The sequence below is a fragment of the Grus americana genome, chromosome 12 (assembly GCF_028858705.1).
Source record: "Grus americana isolate bGruAme1 chromosome 12, bGruAme1.mat, whole genome shotgun sequence".
Taxonomy (NCBI): domain Eukaryota; kingdom Metazoa; phylum Chordata; class Aves; order Gruiformes; family Gruidae; genus Grus; species Grus americana.
In genome coordinates, this window is record NC_072863.1 from 12,399,421 (window position 1) to 12,412,595 (window position 13,175).

General features: G+C 47.2%; 1 protein-coding gene across 1 annotated transcript; it reads right to left on the reverse strand.

Moving 5' to 3' along the window:
* Positions 1-9,886: 9,886 nt before the first annotated feature.
* Positions 9,887-11,937, reverse strand: LOC129211793 (transcription factor SOX-3-like). Its single transcript, XM_054839440.1, has one exon. It carries the CDS (start codon positions 11,642-11,644, stop codon positions 10,688-10,690), a length of 957 nt encoding a protein of 318 aa, XP_054695415.1. The 5' UTR covers positions 11,645-11,937; the 3' UTR covers positions 9,887-10,687.
* Between the last annotated feature and the right edge of the window lie 1,238 nt (positions 11,938-13,175).

Here is a 13,175-nt window from a genome sequence, read left to right on the forward strand (position 1 = left end):
GATCTAATTTTTCATGACAAAAATAGTTTCCCAGCCTATTGGAAGCCACCTCGACAATGCAATCATAACTAGTTCTTTAGTATTTAGCAATCAGAATCATTAGCACTAGCTAGGTGTTACCTTTCCTTTCCCTCTTTCCTCAGGAGCCTGTAAATGTTTAAGGTACTTAAGGTCACTGAAATAGAAATGTCAAACATTTAACAGCTGATCATACTAACAAATATTCCAATCTGAAGATGATGCACTTCACTGGACCAAGAGAATGAGAATGTGCCCAGACAGATGTTTCAAGTAAAAAAGTTGCAATTTTCAGTTTATGATTAGTCAAATTTTACCAGAGAACTATTACTAACATCCTTCTTCAGGTCAACAATGAATATGAACAATGCTATCAGATAAAGAAGTGGGAATATGGCAGTACCATTTGCAGGATGCTGGAAGGTGCTGTAAGGTCTCCCCGGAGCCTTCTCCAGGTTGAACAACCCCAACTCTCTCAGCCTGTCTTCATAGGAGAAGTGCTCCAGCCCTCTGATCATCTTTGTGGCCTCTTCTGGACTCACTCCAGCAGGTCCATGTCCTTCCTATATTGGGGGCCCCAGAGCTGGACACAGTACTCCAGGTGGGGTCTCATGAGAGTGGAGTAAAGAGGGAGAATCACCTCCCTTGACCTGCCGGTCACACTGCTTTTGATGCTATGTATGTTTGTTGATAGTAGACATTTGTTTTCTGTATTCCTTGATCCGACAGTTATTTAAGTAATTTTTATGTCCTATACTTTAGCAAAAGTTATTGCAGGGATACAAGAACATGAACACGTGCATTTATGCCTAATCTCCTGATGCTTTCTGTGCCAAAGGGTATATATTCATATATGTATGCCGTATGACACATCCAAGTAACCACAGGACCTTCTTTTAGTAGTTTGCCTATTCTCTCACATCCTCTGTTGCAGTCATGCTGCTCCATGCTCTGTCTTTCTTAAGCTTTTACGACTGCAACTTGTCAGAGCAGACACTGTAGAGAGAATCTGTTGACTGTACCATGGCCAGGATAGAATCCTGGTATATACTTAGATATTGTTTTATACTTATATATTTTAAGGTCAGAAGGGACCATTATGATCCTTTACCCTAACCCCCTGGGGCACAGCCAAGACTATTAAATTTTACCCAGCAGTTGCTGCAGAGAAGAGAATTATTGTCACCTACTGCATAAGTGAACTCTACTGAGCCCAACAGCTTGTTATTCGTACTACAAGGCAAGCAGCACCTACCACAATTTGAGTGATGAAATAAATAATAATGCAGCCAACCAGAATGGGAGATAAACTAGAGAAATTCTCATCAAAATTCAGCAGATCCAGGCTAGCTCCCTCCCAAAGTTCCCCTGTCCTCCTCTTCACGCAGAGATTTTAGGGACAAATGCCACTAGGTCTCTATTGTCCCTGTTCAGTCATTAGCTACAACTGATTTTTCTGTAGTGTTCATACTTCAGGGTAAGGATAAGCTAGATTCTGGTCATGTTGTGCATATTGAAAAAGTAACTATGAGACACAGAAAATACAGATGTATTTTAAATACAAAATAACATTGCATTGTTTTCTTCACAGTTTTAAATAATCCTCAGAAGTGAAACATACATGTTTCAAGGTGATAAACTCCTTTCCTCCCATTATCCTTGGGCCTTCCCCTTCCATCTCCATTAGTTGTATCATTCTCCTTTTTTTTTTTTTTTTTTTACATTTAACCTCCCTGCCCAGCCTTCACTAAATGGACTCAGAAAAAAACCTTTTGGTACTATTTGTCACAATGCCACTTTCTATATGCGTACTTCTCATGTCTGCAGCAAGAGAATGATATTTGTGATTAAATCATAAAAGCCTACTTTTAAATTGGCACTCTGCCTGTAAGTCCTCCCTTCCACATGCACCACTGCAGATCATGAACACTGCCTTATAAGGCTTCAAAGAAAAGGAAAGGGTCTCAGTTTAGCTGAACAATGTGTTTCACAGAGCCACAGCTTTCACTTACTTCCCATGCTGTGGGTTACTATTTGCTTTCCCACACTTCCCTTTGGGCTGCCAGTCTTTGGAGCTGGAATTAAGACAGGCACAAATGGTGATTAAACCTGCTTAGATATATGAATGAGTGCGATCATGAAAACCACACCTAATGCTTTAGAAGTTGGGGAAAATAAGTTCTATTCCTCTGACAAGGTTGCAGTCTAAAGCATATTAAAATAAAAAGTGTTCAAGGGTTATTTTTGCAACAATATTTGTGATGCAATTTATTAAAATCACCTGCTCCCCCTTTGGAAGTGTTCTTGTTTCTCATGAAGTAGGCAAGGTAAACCCAAATCCTCTCCCTCCCTCCTAAGCTGCTTAGCCCTATGGTTATAACCCTGACTTTCTTATCTCCCTGATGACGAAGGTCTGTTCCACTTGCTGCTTCTTTCCTCAGCGCTTCTATGGGCAAGCCAAGGTAGAAATCTTAAAACCTACAACTGGCAGTGGTTCTTATTAGGAATTGTTCAGGAAATTCTCTCATGGGTTGGTAACAATCTCAGCCATCACAGTTTTGAAACTCACCAAGGAGGTTGTCCTGTGGACTGCTTCTCATGCAAGAACCACATTCTCTTACTTGCTTGTCACAAATCAAAGCAGACAACCTGGTGCTATAACCACAAAGAACTTTCAGAGAAAGTTAATACGCCGTTACTTCAGCATGACATTGTCCTCCTTCTGGGTTCCATTCAGAAACTCTGGCTTCACTTGGTGGTGCTTTCAACCCAGACTAGCTTGCCCATGCAGGGATACAGACAAAAGGACATTTGCTAATCATCCACCTACCTTGTACTGAAGATGAAGCAGATCAAGCACCAAAGTCTGCCAGTGACTTCCCAACACCAGTCCTGGCAACATTCTCCATTAGCCCCCTTTCCTCCTCTTGAGGTCCTATACTGAGCCAGGTACAGAGGTGTTCAGCACCCAGCTATTACAATATCATGATGTCAGTGACATCTTCATGTCTTGTCAGCAACTGGCTAGTGGCTACCAACAAGCTTCTGGTGTGAAGCTGTTTGGAACTACAATTTAATGAAAACTAGAGATCAGTAATTCTGTTAGGAAAGGAGGGATTTTCCCATGATGAAACCTCACTGTAAGGAGAAGTGAACTTTCTCAAGATTGTGTGTATCAGAGCAGTATCCTGAACTGACATTCTGACAGCCCAGTGAAAATGCATTTGTCTAAAAAAGAGTAGGACCATATGGCCAGTACTCCCCTAGATGAGAAGGCTATGTTCATACCCAGTTTCTGAATCTTGGCAGAATCAAGGTGGGAGATGGAGCCAAGCAGAACCGAAGCACAAGAATCAGAAATAGGACTGCAAAATCTCTTCTAATGCTTATTTAGTGCTATTGAAATCTGTTTAGGCTGGCCTAAATTCTAGTTCTCTCTTGAATAATTAAAGAGAAAATTATTGTGGGAGAAGTTTCATGTAACAGGAAACCCAAATGATCTGCCAGATTTTGGCAGTGGCAGGCTTCTCCATGTAGCTCATAAGTCTCCTCCTATCCTTAATTGGCCTGTCAGTCATTGAATAACAAAGTAACTCCAGAGCACAGATGGACAGCCCTCTGCTACAGGCCAAAACAATCGGGTTTCCTACTCCAGAATCTCCAGCAGGAGATCTTTTGATGCCATCACAGTCTAAATTCTTAAATGATTTTTTGTTATACTACTGTCTAAACAAAAAAAAAAAAAAAAAAAAAACAAAAAAACCCCAGAAGAATCCTTATTCCCTTTAATGATTAATCCAAAATTATTAGTACCTGTTTACATAGGACTTTCAAATGAAAACATCTTGTTCTTGGCTAGAATTATTCCCCTTTGACACAAGTACAGGCTGAAATCTATTGAGAGAAGAAGAGCAGAAGAGTTATTGGAAAAGGAAGCAAAATACTTTCAAGAAGTTGGTCTTCTCACTTGAGGAATAGTTTAAAAACCCTTCTGTTATAATATTATGTGCTCTACACAACATTGACCAAGTCAGAAAAACTTCAGCTGATCTTGGGACATTCCCCAAGAGAACGCAGACAGGGCTAATCCTTAGTGCAGCAACCCATGCGGACCTGCTGAATGCCTGGAAAACTACACAGAATTACCTTGATGCATATGTTTGACAGTCTGTATATTCAAGCTCCTTTACTTCCTTTTACTTTAGGGGCATGACAATTAGTTCAGTTACTATCCCAGCTCTGGTACGCTTATAAAAAATCCACAAATGTTCATCTGTTTAACAGACTACAGTTTAAAAGAAATGAACTTTTTGCTCAATAATGAAAATATAACTTACTTTTTAAAAGGAATTCCTAATTATGACATGACATTTGTGTTTACAGGCTGTAAAATGAAAACTGCCCAGTGAATCCTAAAGGGGGGGGGAAGAGGAAAAGAAAAAAGAAAAGAATGATTTGGATTAAAATATCTTTTCTTAACTTTGTGGAAGAGAGGCTTTTCTGACTAGGCAGCACAGTACAATGAAAATGAAATCAATGCCAAGTGCCTTATCCTGAACTCTGAATGGGCAAAGTTCCCATCGACTTTCAAGATTTCTTCCCTTGCAAATGGCATTCAAGAACAGTTGTTACATGCACCTAAGGCACGTCCACCACTATGTTCTGTCTCTCCCCTTTGTGTCAAGTAGATGTATAGAATTTTAGAAATCAGCACAGCAAGCTGTGAATGATGATGCATGAAATGAATAAGCCGAGTCTAGTACAAAGGGGAAATCCTGAAGGCTTGGTGCAATCACTGCTATACTATTTCCTATGGCCTGTATAAAAAAGATGCATAATATTCTTCACGGAGACAAAGAAAAAAGCTCACCAAGGCCAGAAGTCTCAATCAGAAGCCCCAGAAGAGATAAATGACAGAAGCTCACAAGGTTTTAACATTGCTTAATTTCCCTCTTATTCCTAGGCCCTTCCCCACTTATGCCTGACTCTTTTCAAGGTCTGGGCCACTGTGCACGTGGAATATACACATAGCAATTTGGGGCTCTGAGAGCCTAGTTCACTTTGCATTTCTTTGGAAGCAGCACAGCTTAAGCAGTAGTTTATGTTTCACACTTCTCCCCATCAGCCGCGGTGAGTTTGCACCAATCCACCAGCGTGTGAACTGTGATGGCCAAAGCACAGAAAAAGGTGTAGTGATTTCCAGAAGATCAACTGAGCAAACAGCTCTGGGGCAGTAATGTGTTAAAACCCCACAACTGCTTCATCATGTGGACATGAATCAGAGACTTCAGTTGCACTAGCACAAGCATTTTTAAACCAGGCCAAATCATGGTCAGATTAATTTACCTTAATCTGATATATTACCAAATAAAAGTAAACTGGCATAAATATGGTATAACTGAATTTGGCAACAACAATAAAGATGAGCATCCTGAGCATAACGCTGACTTAAATAACATTTAAGTGGTACATATTTATGTTTTTTTAATGACGGGGAGGTATAAATACATCTCTCTATGGATTTACTGTGACCCCCCCCATTCTCTTGCTCTCACACACATACACTCACACACATTGCAGCCTCCCCTGCTGTACTAAGTAGGTATAGATCTCATTTTACAAACTGAAAAACTGAGGTATAAAATGGATAAAGAGCTTCTGAGGATGTCTTTGGAGGAGGCAAATCTGAAATCCTGTTTACTTGACTAGCATCACAAAGAAGTTGGCTGTGAATGGCATTCACAACAAAGAATAATTAATTCCTCGTCCTGATGACATTCAGTTATGAAATAAGTCACTGTGTTGCAATTATTATTGCATCCAGTGGCATCAATTAAAAAGTCACGATAGAGAAGCATATGCAAAATTATTTTGGGAAATTTAATCTGCATTAACCACTGAATTACCCCATGCAAACGAATCTGCAATAACAGCTCTCCACTCCTTTCTTGGGAAATCTTAAAATAAATTGATTCAAAATGTATCTCTTTCTCTTTAATATTTCTGTGTTTTGTCACTCCAGTTTACTGTATAAATAATCTGAATCTGCACCATGTAAATTAACTGGACTTGACTACAGTAAATGTAGGATAAAGGCATATATAAGTAGAAAAGAAATATATATATATAAGTAGAAAAGAAGCCATATCAAACTTCTCACTTTCGCAGGCATTGGGAATAGTAGCAACATTCCAGTCCTGAACATCACCTAACTTCATCTCTTCTGCTGTATTCATACCTATGAGAAAATTCTTTCTATTAATATTAATAGTTAGACAAGTTCCTATCTTTCTAATGTTCCTGAAAAGTATACTTTCTTAGTCTCATGTTTGACATGGGAAAGCACTGATTTATAAATGCTTTCATGAAGTGTTTATGCTAATCTTTTACTGAATTTAATATTAATGTATTCTTATAGCAAAAAATATTAGAAATCCAAAAACATGTGGTTTAAAAAATATTCTTAAAATACTCACAATCAGATTCCTCTGCTAATTATTAGAATTTACTCCCCAACCAGACTGTATTGAAACTTTAACTTAAAATATTTTCACTTACCAATTTCTGTTGAAATAAATTAATTCTGCAGCTCTTTGGTATAGGAAGAAACCATCAAAATGTAACCCAATATGCTGGTTTTTGACAGACTAACCGTAGCACCAAGTGTGATCTTCCACTCTTCCATTCAAAAAAAGTGTTAACACAAAAGCCTAAATATTGTCATTACACTTAAATGCTAACATTATTAACCTCTCCATGGCCTAATGTTCAGTCTTTCTAAAGATAATGAATGCACTTGCATCTATTCTAGATGTTCTAGAATAAGACTGTAAGTTTTTTTAACTGTGCAAATAGTTGTTAATGATGATTTTGCACATGCAACAACTCAGCATTTCACTTATGGCCCTATCTTGCAAAGCGCTGTGGATTTCTGGAGTGAAGGATCCTGCGCAGATACATCTTCCACAGAGCCAACATGTCTTGTACATAACTATTTGTAACTTCACCTGCTCTCCCTGTGAATGTTAACGGCTTGATTCTGATCCCTCCCACACAAGTGGGAGTATGAAATCCCACACGAGTATTGCTCAAAAGGCATTTAGATTTAATGCATACAGGATGTATGTCTATATCCGGAATAAACTGAAAATTTAAAAATGAAATTCAGTACAAATAAAAGATACCTTCATTAATTCTAAGGGGAACATGCTTCTGCATTTGTTCTTGAGGCAAATTTCTTGAGTCCAAGCAAAGGATGTAACTGCTCTTTGAAAAAAGTTGTCTTTCAGGCAACATCTCCCTCTGTGCTGTTGAGTCTCTGATAGAAAATACACTGGGGAAGAAGAGGCTGTATCTATACTTGTACTTATGTACAAGGCTGGGTTCATTGCTTTTGGCTTGCACTAGGTCTCTCTCCCATCCAGTGGTGTGTGCCTATTTACAACCCTTTCCACAAGCTCTGCCCACAATTTATGAACTTCAGCCCCAGGAAGCTGAAAACTGTGTGGAGGATTTTGTCTGGGCATCTTAAAATCAATAGCTCAGGAAAAGCACCCACAAGCCAAATCACTGAGATGAGCTTTCAGAGAGAACAAGGTAGTTTATACAGAGGCATCTGTGACCCCCCAGGAACTCGCTCACAAACTCTCCTTACGTCCTGACTTATGGCAAACAAGGAGGATAACTGGAACCTAAATACTACAAACCTTTGAAGAACAGTGTTTCTCCCCTTTTATGGCAGAGAATCCACTTCCAGAGAACTGAGATGAAGAGAACAACTACTTATAACGATTCAGCTGCAATTCAACTCTGAAGATATCAAACACAATTACAGTGCTGCCAGCAGCTCACCTGCTCAGGACCCCTCACTTCTGTCTGACTTGCACCTCAGGCCTGTCTGGGAAGGCTGAAGGAGAGCTGTTTCAGGGAGCAGGATTGTCATGCTTCCCCTCCCAGAGCTGTCCTGGCACTGCCCATTCTGGGAAGCAGTTTGACCCCCAGCAGAGAACTGAGATGAAATGGGACCTGCTGCTGCCCCCCCTGCATAGCTCCATGTACCGTACCAACACCACTGATCTTTTCACCTTCTCTCAGACCTCTGTTTATGGGCCTGCTTCTCCTCACAAAGCTACTAACAGGCACGCTCCTACCTGAAGGGTAGCAGCATAAACAGGAGAAAGCAATGCCACAGGTTTGCCAGATTTCACAAGAAATGTTATGGAAGGAGTGGAGCTGAGGCTATTAGTTCTCATTTGCAAAGTGATTAGCCCCAATTCCATCACAGCTGTTCCTGAGCAGAGGGGAGCGTCTGTGGTACCAGGGCCTTACCACACGGACTAGAGGGCGGACGGCCCCAGAGGGTCCGTCTGTGCGTGGCCCCGGGGCCTCCCCGGCTTGAGGACCTGCAGCAGCTGCTCCCGGCACTCCCCCTTTCCCGGGTGGCCAGGAGCCAAGCACCCCGCACCAGAGAAGGAGACTCTCGATTTGGTTTACAAAACATTGATTTTTCCTCTTGGAAGAGCCGGAGGAAGGCCCTACCACGATCCTGGACGTGCTTCCCGGCGGAGAACAGGGCAGGCGCCGCCGCCGGGGCATCCCCGCTGCGGGACCGGGAGGCAGCGCAGGGCCCCCGCCCCGGCCAGCGGGGAGGATGGAAAGCAGGGGGGAAGGGAAAGCAGCTCCCACCGCCCCCGGCAGATCTCGGCCGCCGCAAGCGGGCAGTGGAGGGGCACGAAGCCTCCCCGAAGCCGCTGTTCACAAGGGGCGAGCAGAGCAGGCCCCTTTAACCAAAACCAAACAACAAAAGCACCCTCCCGTTCCCTTTCCTTCTGTACAAAGACAAACAGCGAAAAGGTTTGTGGAAACAAACGAAAGGCAGAGGCTCGAGGCGGGGGTGCGCTGCGAAATGCACTGACCGTCTGTAAGGGCATTCTGGCTGCGGAGCGGCCGCCCGGCTCGGCGAGCTTTGAGCCCGGGCCGCGGCCCCGCCGGGCCGCCGCTCGAAGCCAGGAGGAGCTAAGCGCACGCCTAGGGGGTCGGCAGAGAAGATAACTTTTTCTGCTGAGCAAAGGGAGGGATAAGCGGTCTCCCGCTCGGCCGGCGGCCCCGGGGCTCCGCGGAGGCTGCAGCTCGGGGCTGTTCCGCAGTGCCCACAGAAATACAGCCAGGAATAAGGCAGATCACTTGTAAAAAGGGGAAAAAAAAATTAAAGACGAGTTGTCCAGATTAAAAACACGCTCGTCAAACATACTGAAAAGACTGAATTATTTATTTCCTCTGGGGACTCCTGTAACCATTCATTTTTAATAGTGTCTAATTAAGAGTTCCCCAACGGGTTTTACTTTCGTAAATATTTCAGATGAGCTCCAGTTTCTAGGCAAATCCTCCAGAGGGGGGGAAAAAAAAACAACCAAAAAAATAAAACCAAACCATAAAACAACGCCCCCCCCCCAAAAAAACCCCAAACACGACCCGCACACGTGTAACCCCCCCCTTCCCTTCCCGTCGACCGAGAAACCAGCCGGACGGAGAGGCAACAAGTGGCTGGGCGGCTCGGAGAACAGCAGATTCTGCACAGCGACGCTTTCCCAGCCCCGATCCCGCTTTTTTAAAAGAAGAAAATCAATTTGAAAGAACACCACCACGACCCCCGTCCAAACAAAATATGCAACGGCGCGGCAGCCGCAGAAAGCCGGCCGAAAAGCGATGGCAGCTCCCGGGCTCCTCGGCCGGGCGACGGGACTGCGGCTGCAGCGGGGACCCCCGGGAAGGAGCCCGCTGCCCCCGCTCCGCTCTACCCGTCGCCGCAGAGGGACCGGGTGCGCGCCCGCCCCCGCACAAACCGCCCAGAGACTGCCGACGTGCCTGATATAAAATTTATTGATCTCTTTTTGTTTGGAAGAAGGAAGCAAACGAGGACTAGGTACAGGGAAGGAGTATTTCGATGACTTTTTGTTGGAAGAAATCCGGTAAACAAAACTAAAACGTTTCTTCATCTGATATGTCAAAACATGATTCACAGAAAAATTCACAAACCAATTTACATAAGTTTACAGCTTAAGAAAAACCAAGACACACAACTTACTATAAATAAAAGAAACGCGTTTGCGACCCGCACAGCTCTCTCCCACCTCCCCTTTTTTTAAGGAACAAAACCCTAAAGTTAAAAAGTCGTGAAAGCTACAGATCGTAGATAGAAACCAAGCGAGGCTCGGTTAGGTGAGAAGAACAAAACACATAAGAAACAACAACAATAATGTGAACAACCGAGTTTAAAAACAAAAGCCCGCCAGGTTGGGGTTTTTTTTTTATGTCATTGCAGCGCTAGAAATCAAACTGGAAGATGCAAGATATTTTAAAAAGTTTTAAGCGAATAAAACATTGCCCAACCTAGCAGAAACCAGGAAAGAAGTTGCCGTGGTTTAAAAACGTCACAGCGGCTTCTAGGAGGCAGGAGTTGTGATCTATTAAAATAACAGCTTGCTCATTTTTTTTTCTTTGTACAAAAAAAAAAAAAAAAGGACACAACTAACGGATTTCCTTTTTAAAATTTCTCCAAAGTTAGTATTAAGTCTGCTAAGCCGAGCAACACTGCTGTACCTCCCGGTGCAGTCAGGGAGCGGTGGTGGGGTTAGAAATTAAGACGGGGAGCCGTCCGGAGCAGCCAAGTTTATATGTGAGTTAGTGGTACGGTACCATTCACGCCAGTCCCGGCACTCTGGTAGTGCTGGTGGACGCTGTGTAACCTGCTGCCCTGCAAGGCGGAAGGGTCTGTGGCATCCCCCCCCGGGGGCAGGTACATGCTGATCATATCCCGCAGGTCTCCCAGGCAGGCCCTCTGCGAGTGGGAAGTGATGGCAGGAGGCGGCGAGCTGGGCTCGGATTTCACCACCGAGCCCATGGAGCCCAGGCTCATGGCCGTGGAGGGCTGCTGGCCGTAGGCGGCGGGGGACATGCTGTACGTGGACGCAGCGTTCATATAGGTCTGAGCCGTGGACATCATGGGGCTGTACTGCAGGCCCGTCATGTCGTAGCGGTGCATCTGCTGCAGCTGGGGGCTGTTCATGCCCGGGTGCTGGCTGTAGCCCAGCTGGTCTTGCATCAGTGAGTAAGCCCCGTTGGTCCAGCCGTTCATGTGGGCATAAGTGTCAATCCTCTGTCCCACCCCGACGGGGCTACTCACCGCGTTCCCCCCCCCCGACGCTAGCAGATTGCTGGGCAGCGAGTATTTGTCCTTCTTCAGCAAGGTCTTGGTCTTCCTTCGGGGCCGGTATTTGTAATCCGGATACTCCTTCATGTGCACGGCCCGCAGCCGCTTGGCCTCGTCGATGAAGGGCCGCTTCTCGGCGTCGCTCAACAGCTTCCAGTCGGCCCCCAGGCGCTTGCTAATCTCCGAATTGTGCATCTTGGGGTTCTCCTGTGCCATCTTCCGCCGCTGGCCCCGCGACCACACCATGAAGGCGTTCATGGGGCGCTTCACCCGGTCCTGGTCCGAGCCAGCTCCCGCTCCATTGCTGGCCCCGCCGCCTCCGCCGCCTTTGCCGTTGCTCCCCGGAGCGGAGTTGCCCCCGGCGCTGCCCGGCGTGGGCTGCGGCGTCTTGATCTCAGCCTCCAGCATGCTGTACATGGCCGGAGCCGGCAAGAGGTGCGCCAGGGTTGCGGGCAGGCGGGCACCAGATCGGGGAGAGGAAGTTAAGGAAAAAAAAAAAAAGAGAGGAAAGAACCTGCTTGGGCGGCTGCTGAAGGAGGAGGAAGTTTTTCTGCCTGGCAGGCGGAGGCACCGCTCCCCGAGGTGCTGTTACGGCGGCGACCGCGCCGGCAGAGCAGTGCGAAGCGCTTCCCGCAGGCAGCGCCAAGCGATGCGCACACCAATCCCGGGGGTATTTGATTGACGGGCTATAAATGAGCGGGCGGCAGCCAATCAGCGAGTGATTCCCGACAGCCCCGACACCGGTAACTGACCAGCTGGAAGGGGGGCGGGGGGAGCGAAAAAGTTGGCGTTTCGGGGCTGCTGGTGCTGGGCACCATCGCCCCTGCGTCCCCGGGCCTTGCACCTACTCCGGCTCTGGGCTAGCGGCCCAAGCGGTGGGATGGGGCAGAGCAGAGCGGGGGCCGCGCGGTGTGGTGTAGAGGGACAGGTAAGGCTCCGGCAGCTGCCGGACCGCGCCGCGGTGGAAGGAGCGGGCCGGGCGCCGGGCGGGCCGGGGCTGCCCTCCGGGGGCGCAGGAGGAGGGGCGGGGCGCTGTGCTGCAAGCGGGAGCCGTGCATTTGCCGGCCAGAAAGAGATTTGGGTCTCCCAGGTGGATGTAGAGCCCGGTGCCAAGCCCGGAGAAGCTGCCTAGAGACGGAGAGAGCCCGCGCTGCACGGACACCCCCGGGAGCGGTTGAAGGAGTGTGGGACGGACTAAACTCTCCCACTTCTGAGCTCTCTGGGGGAGAAGCCGCACTGCCCTGCCGGGATCGGGCACGGTCGCTGGGCACTCCGTCCCGGTGGGAAAGGGGCTGCCCCGCGGCAGCACGCCGGCGCAGCCCGGGGGAGGTGGCGTGCGGATGCGAGCGGGGCCGGGCTGGCTGCCGGCGGGGCGCTCCCGGCCATCCCCACCTACGCCCACCCTTGTTGCCACTTGAGTTTTTCCACTCCGCTGCCCCAAAGAGAAGGGAGGGGACGGCGCTTGCGAAACTCCCAAGTATCATGGCAACAGCAAAGTTCACTCCGTGTGAAAGAAAACTTTGGCAGAGGGTGTGTGAGTGGAGCGGAGCTCACTGGACCTGTCAATCACGGGCTTCCCGTTCCGTCCCTCCCATCCTCTTCCATCCTTCTTCCTTCCCTCTTTCCCCAGAGGCACGGACACCCGCTCCTGCTCGGACAGGGCTGGCAGCTCTTTGAAACTACTGCGGGCACAGAGCTACCCAGCCTGCCTCGCCCTACCGCTGCGGGGCCGGGGCGCGCTGCCCTGTCTCTGCTCGTCCTCGTCCTCCCCCTGCGCCCCGCACCAGTTTCGTCTGAGGAAGTTGGACGGTTCTCCCGGCCGGGGCGCGCTGGGGAAGGAGAGGCAAACCGAGCCTGGAGCCTGTTCGGAGCCGCGCTGCGAGAGCCCCGGTGCCCGAGGAGGTGGGCTGTACCGCCGGTTCCGCTAGCATAGCTCTGAGCAAACTGC

Bases quoted from the DNA above. Each gene is read 5' to 3' on its own strand.
- LOC129211793 (XM_054839440.1), bottom strand. From the start codon at position 11,644: ATGTACAGCATGCTGGAGGCTGAGATCAAGACGCCGCAGCCCACGCCG.